We start from the raw sequence: 6,679 nt of genomic DNA, 5'->3' as shown, positions 1-6,679 counted from the left end.
AGTGGGGGAGGGTTTAGAGGGAGCAGGTTTGGGGGCCGCAGCAACGCCCGCGTTCTCGCCGCCTCCGCTGCAGCGGTGAGCGTGGGGTGAAATCCGTTCCGAGGACAAAGTAGAAACGACGAAGTCCATGTGTGCGCATGCAGGTCGGTGTGATAAAACAAACAGAAATAACAGGGATTAAATAAAAATAAATAAATCATAAGTTCGACTGGGGCTGGTAAAACAAAATAAAAGAGTGCAAAATTTGTGTGCAAAGTCATTGAGTGTAGCTGGCACCATGCCGCACCGTGCTCAATTTGTAGTGATGACCACTGCTGAAAGCCCCGTGCAGGAAGGCAGGCCCGCCCGCACGTCTGTCTGCGTGGCAGCACTACTACAAGAGATGCAAGGCGCACACCGCCCGGCTGGTGAAACGTGTCTCGGTCGTGTCTAGATGATTGACTCACCTCAGGAACGGAACGTTGAGATCCCCGATCCTCAAATTTGAATTCCTGCAACAAAAATATTTACGATTGTAGCCGCTGTGGTAAAAAATGGCTAAACATCCAACAATGGCGAGGGCGAGGGCGACAGACCGAGGGAGACGCGAAGTCTTGACGGTCTTGACCGTCTTGACCTCCTCACCCGTCCCCTTCCTTCTCGACCCCCCCCCCCCTCCAGAACAGCGGACAGGCAAGAACAGAGCCCCGCAACGCAATGCTCGTTTGCGTTCGAAAACGAGAAGTGGGGCTGAGAAGGCTACGTTCCGGTTCCGGTCGATCATTTCACCCGCGCCTGTCCTTTCGGACGCATACGAGAAAAGTATTGATGCTCGCTCGCTCCAGGGCTCTGGGCAAGCATGATAGAAGCCCTCCTGCCCTTTCAAAGAACATACACCAAAGTATGCACGGAGTTGGCTGTTGAGTCGCACCCTGGCTAGGTGGCCGGTGGCCGGCGCTGCCCCACCCCCACAGCCATCAGCCACCCCGCAGATGGTTATGCATGGAAGGCCTGGCCCGGGCCAGCCCAGCCACCGGCAGGCCACTTGAGACTGTTAGTGCTGCCCTCGGGACCGACCGTGGCGAGCGTTGGCTGGCGGGCTAGGGCGGCAGGGCCTGCCCGAAGGTCTTTGAAGGTCAGGGAAGAGCGCATCGGGCCGGCCACGCCGTGGAGCAGGACTGTGAGCAGGTCCCTCCCACACAACAGCGGCGCACAAACGCGACTTGTGTTACCATCCAATTGGAACTCATTCTGCAAGACGCATGCGGCCGGAAGGCACACGGGCGCATTTCCCAGCTTCACACTGTACAACAACTTGAACGCAGAGCAACTATTTCAACATGTATTTTTAGTGAGTTTTGACGCCTGGCGCAGCGTGGACATCATTAGTGCGACGGGGGAGGAGGCCAGGCAGAGGGAGGGAGAGAGAGAGCTGCAGGCGAGCCGGGTGTGGTGTGCGAGTGTGACGGAGAGAGATGCCGAAGGGGAAAATAAAAAGAGACGGGGAGCTGAACACAATGGTGACACCGGGCGTCACGTGGCTCGTCACCGATACGGCCGCATGCCATTCCCCGACAATAATAAGTGTGAGGTCGTGGGCCGCGCCGGCGACAGGAGGTCGTTAGCTGCACAGGCAGAGTCTTTACTCAAATGCATTTCAGATTGAATTTTGCTCGCCTTTTACTAGCCGATGGTCAGGGACTCCCCAGACCAAAGTGCCGCGGGTTGCACTACACCCCGCACTCCCTTTCCGTAATCAGGGGACTTGGAACCGCATCCCCGGCACGTAGGGAGGAGGATCCAGAGCTCGCCGTCCAACGGGACCATGGGTTCGCACCGAGAGGGCTGCCGCCTCGCGCCGCCCTCGCCCGACGCGTTGCGCTGGGTTGGCACCGGCTGGCTCGCGGCGGGGGCGGCCCTGGGCTGGGCTGGGCGGGGCCCTGGGCGGGCGGAACAAAAACCGACGGACAAAGATAACACTCAGCAGCTGACGATCAAAATAGACGCGCCCCGCCCGCCCCGCCTAGCAGACCTGGGGCGGGAGGAGCTGGTGTGGGAGCGGGACGCGGGACGGGCCGCGGGAGGGCCGAGCACTCTCCCTCTCACCAGCACACGCCGGCTCAGGGTGGGGCAGGGGTCCACCAGCGCCCGGGACCCGCGGGGTCCGCCGTAAAGGTCATGGATGCCGGCTCGAGGGGCGGGGATGCTATCTTCCAGGGGACCTCACGCGGATGAGGATCCATGCGAACGTCAAGTTGGAAGTGGCGTTGCAGCTTCGCTTATTCTCTGCAAAGATTCAGCAGTTTACGTCGCCGTTTTCCAGGTCCCCGTTTGGTTTTGGCTGTGGGTGTATCCCGCGACCTTGTGCTCCAGTGCGGGGTCCGCCCCAAATCCCCCATCCCCTCGAGCCCTGACCCCCCCCCTTTCCCCCCGCGCCCCCGCACTCTCTCGACCACGCACGTCACCCAAGGTCTCCCCCCTCTGGAAGGTACCCTGAGCCCCGCGCGGGCTGGGGGCGGGTAGGAGTAGCAGAACGGGGCCGCGCGGCTTGCAATCGATAGCAGAACATCAGCAGCACGGCGCCTGGGCCGGTCTCCTACAGAGCCAGGAGATCCGTTTTTAAGGGGGAGGGAGTGAGTGGGTGTGCTCGCTCGTCTCCCTCTTCGCACTTATCGTATCGGCATGTGGTACTTTGAAAGGATAATACCGCGCCACGATTTTGGGTTTGAGCAATGTTTTTTGGGTGTGTTAGTGGAGAAAGAGAAATCACATTTCTCACTGATAAAATTATCGTAGGTTAAGATTCACATGTGTCAGCGCAGTTTCCAGTTGAAGCCCGAGCCGACTCTGGCAGCACAGTCCTCCTGCTACCCCCACCCCGCCTCGCCGTCTGCCTCTGCTCTTTTTCCATTTTCCACGAGGGTGAGTCTGATTCGCAACCGCCTAGATTGGTGGCAGGCTCCGACGAAGAGGAAGGAAACAAGGCTTTCGCCAACGCGGTCCCCAGAGGTTCGCAGGGCCGCGAGGATTGACTGCACACTTTCACTGCGCCAAGGCCGCCGACCAACCAACCCACGCCACGCTGCCCCTGTCCCAGCCACGGAGGCCTTCATTTGCGCATTCAAACACGTCTTTGAGTGGAGGGTCCAACCTGCTCTAACTACTGTAGTAAAACTCGATCGATGTAAAGGAGCAATTTACATGCAATACAAAAACATTTTCATACAATTCAACAGAACGTGAATTAGTGAACCCCGCCTATTTGTTGGCCGAACGTTCCCACCCCTAGCTGGCATGATAGTCCTGCTCGTGAAATACGCCCGACCGAGGCAATGAGGTCTACATCTACAGTGCGGCACCACGGCACCCGCGTCTCCTAGCAGGCCCCTCGGCCGCCCGCGGGGAAGGGCGCACCAACCACCCGCTGGCCGGGAGGGGATGGGAGAGGGATGGCCCTGACCGTGGCCCTCCGCCCCCCCCCCCTCCTCACCGACCCCCACGAGAAGAGAGGGCGCCCCCTTCCCCCGACCCCCTGTGCCACGAGCCAAAGCGGCGCGCGTGGAACGCCCTCTGTTAAACACTTTAAGCGCATTTAATTTAGTTATTTCAAAATGTTGAGAACGTTGTACAATAAGAAACCGAGGAAACTAAACGTCACCATGAACAAATTGCACTGCGCGTACCCTATTTGACGCAGTTGTTTCTTTTGTTTCTTATTGATGAATTACATTCCACTTAGATTTCGCAGCCACAAATTTCGGTAGAAAATAGACTGACATTAAAGAAGAAGAACGCAACCTCCAGCCCGCCACGCCGCAGCCGCTCTCCGCGACTCTCCCCGGCAGCGCTCCGCGGAGCCTCTGAGCGCCGGTGGGGTGGGCAGTCCCGCCCGACACCCGCGCGCGCCGCAGCCACTATTGCCTACCCCACAGGCGCTAACCGCCCGTGGCAGTAGTGCAGTTTGCTCCGGCTTTGTTTGGCAGCAGCTTCGTTTTGCAGGCAGTGAACGCCAACGTAGTCGACTCTGCTGCGGTCGGCCAGGCCCTGCCTCTGCGGCATGCCGTGCCCATGCCCAAGGATGCTCTGGGCCCGAGCCCCGCCCTCCGGCGGCTCGTCTGTATAAAGTACATTCACGAAAACCTTTGCGGCCGGTTGAAACTGGTTATCCACAATGCTCTGTGCCTGCGCGGCCCTGCGCCGGCTCGGACCGCGCCCCGCCCCCACCCTAGACGCCCCCGCCCCGCCCCGCCCCGCGCCCATCGCCACGTCTCCGCGCTGTCTGTATTGTGCACGGCGGGGGCTTCCTGCTGCTTGCTGCCGGGGCTCACTGCGGAGCCCACCGCGACCCGCCACGACGCCTCCGCTGTCACAGCGGCACACGGACTAGGCAGGTCAACAAGCCGTGCCGAGCCACTTAGTGAGGGCGGGGCGGGGCGGGGCGGGGTTTGGCATGGCATGATGCGGGTGCCAGCCCGGTGTTTACGTAAGCAGGCAGGCGCAGGCAGGGGGCGCGAACGGCAAGCGCGGCGGCGGGAGGGCAGATCGAGCGGACCGAAGCCCTGCGCGGCGAGGGGCTGGGCCGGGTCCTGGGCCGGGGCAGGCGCGACACGACAGAGGACATCAAAACAGAAGCTCGGGGCGCTCGGGGTCGAGACCGGCGGGACGGACCGAACAAAACAGTCCGGTGGTAATCGAATTAGGCGACTGAAGGTGGCGGTAGTGATTGAGTGGAATTTTTGTCACTGCTTCCCTATACCGACGCCGATAGGTTTTCGCCCTCGCTCTACTCTGGCCCTGCTGCTGTCATTCGCGAGTCATCAAATGTGGTCTTTATTCTCAATTTGAAGCAGATTCCTCCGAGGACTCCCTTTTACAACCGGGATGGAATGTTTTTCTCCTCGGACTCGACGTGTTTAGAGGCATTCGCACCTCATCTCCGAGGAGAGTCGCCAAACATTAATCCTGGTCGAGACTCAGGAAGCGTGTCGCCGTCGTGGCGGAATCAGTTGAGTGGGTGGGGGCTCCCCTCTCCCCTCCACACACACACACAGCGGGTGGGCAAGGAGACCTTATAGTCAGTCATTTGCTACCCGGTAGGTAGTTGAATAAAGTCGCCTGTGTAGGACACTGCACACCCAGATTGAGAGTGTACTGCAACCTAACTGTATGGCTCCACGCGCCCTACCCCTACTGCACTGCACGAGCTCTTCCCCCTCCCCTCCCCCCGGGACACGGGGAGGGTACCAAGGAAACCCTTACGGCCCTGGGGTGGAGGTAGGGGAACGAGTTGGCAACAACACCACGCTTCTATTAAACATCAAAGCATGGCCCTCCGCGCCCCGCCCGACGCGACGCGACGGTAGTAGGCCTCGCACCGCGGCCCTACCGGTGGCCCGCCCACCCACAGCGACTACGACAATCATTTTCAATGCAAAATCACTTTAAATTCAATGCAATAATAAAGGCATTTCCACAATCATCTGCATCTGCGATGAAAAAAGATCACACGGCGTAAACATTCATCATCGCACTCCCACCCAAAGTGAGATAATTTTCACTCATGTTTGTATTACAAATGCTCCATAAATGCTTTGTACGTTACGAAGAGCAGTTGTTCGTAAGAAACTCTCAGTGCTCTCTAGTCGGCACTTTTGGTTTTCACCACCAATTTGAGTGGAAATCCTCAGGCCACTCGGCACACTCAACACATTCAGTGCGGCGAGACCAGACCACTCCTTTATGACTATGTGACGAGTTTCGTGTTCGGGTGAAGTGAGATTTATAGATTTATATACTCTGTCCGCTAAGTTCGCTCGTACGTATGAACATGAACAGTAAGTACATCAGCGGCAATATTCGCGGCACAGCCGGGGCCAAGGTGCCCGGGGGGCTCGCCGAGGCACGGGAGGGTGGGCTGCGGCTGCGTATCGAGAGACGAGACCCCTGGAAGAGAGCCAGAGGGGCGTGCAGCCGAGCCGGGTGGGGGGACACACCCACCTCCCACACTGACGCGAGCGAGCGACCGGTGGCAGCGGCGAGCACCTCGAGAACATTCTCAATATTGCGTTTACCGTCTAGGTTGTGCGGTCACTAACAGCAGCAGTTCACACTTCGGCGTTAGTATGACAGTAGCTAGCTCGAGCTAGCTATATATCATACATACAAGAATGTTAGAAAGCAAAAAAAGCGTTGACGAGGGGACTGTAACTCCCCGAAATTGAGCATTCGACTGTGCTCTACGTAATTCACACATTTTCATGCCCCGGGAGGAAAAAAACTTGACAACTTTTACTTAGCTCTACTTTACTGAAACTAAACTTTAACTATGCAAAAGTTACTTTAGATTAAACGCAAAGAACTACAGCTTTCATAGAGTATACTAAAAGTTCATTTCTTTACACCCGACATTCCCATTCCCACCGGCTGGGTGGTTGGTCGGTGGCCATCAATTCATCAACTATACTGAGATCATCGCAGTAAAGATGCATCCAAATATTGCACCGAGGCATTTTGTTATCCAGTAATTTGATTGTGGTGCAATTTAACACCGCTCTCCTCTCCGAGGTCCAGTGCCGCTGTCTCCCGCGCGCCTCCACCGGCTCCACCCTCAAGACGTCGGTGAGCCTCCCTGACGCGGCTGCCAGACGTGAGGTTGTTTGATTCAGTTCCGCCGTGTCGCTGTGACTGGTCGTAAGACGGG

At 58.0% G+C, this 6,679-nt stretch overlaps 1 protein-coding gene across 1 annotated transcript in view; it reads right to left on the bottom strand.

Annotated features, from left to right (window-relative positions):
• LOC113213340 (arginine kinase) overlaps positions 1-6,679 on the bottom strand; it is a 35,976-nt gene that overhangs the window by 23,217 nt on the left and 6,080 nt on the right. Inside the window, exon 3 of the mRNA XM_052263531.1 lies at positions 447-491. Coding sequence (XP_052119491.1) covers positions 447-491 — 45 coding nt within the window. The remainder of the gene's footprint in view (positions 1-446; positions 492-6,679) is intronic.

This window comes from Frankliniella occidentalis, unplaced genomic scaffold (assembly GCF_000697945.3).
Source record: "Frankliniella occidentalis isolate FOCC.00 unplaced genomic scaffold, Focc_3.1 Scaffold12, whole genome shotgun sequence".
Taxonomy (NCBI): domain Eukaryota; kingdom Metazoa; phylum Arthropoda; class Insecta; order Thysanoptera; family Thripidae; genus Frankliniella; species Frankliniella occidentalis.
The sequence above is the reverse complement of the archived record's forward strand: the minus strand, read 5'-3'. Positions and strand labels throughout refer to the sequence as shown.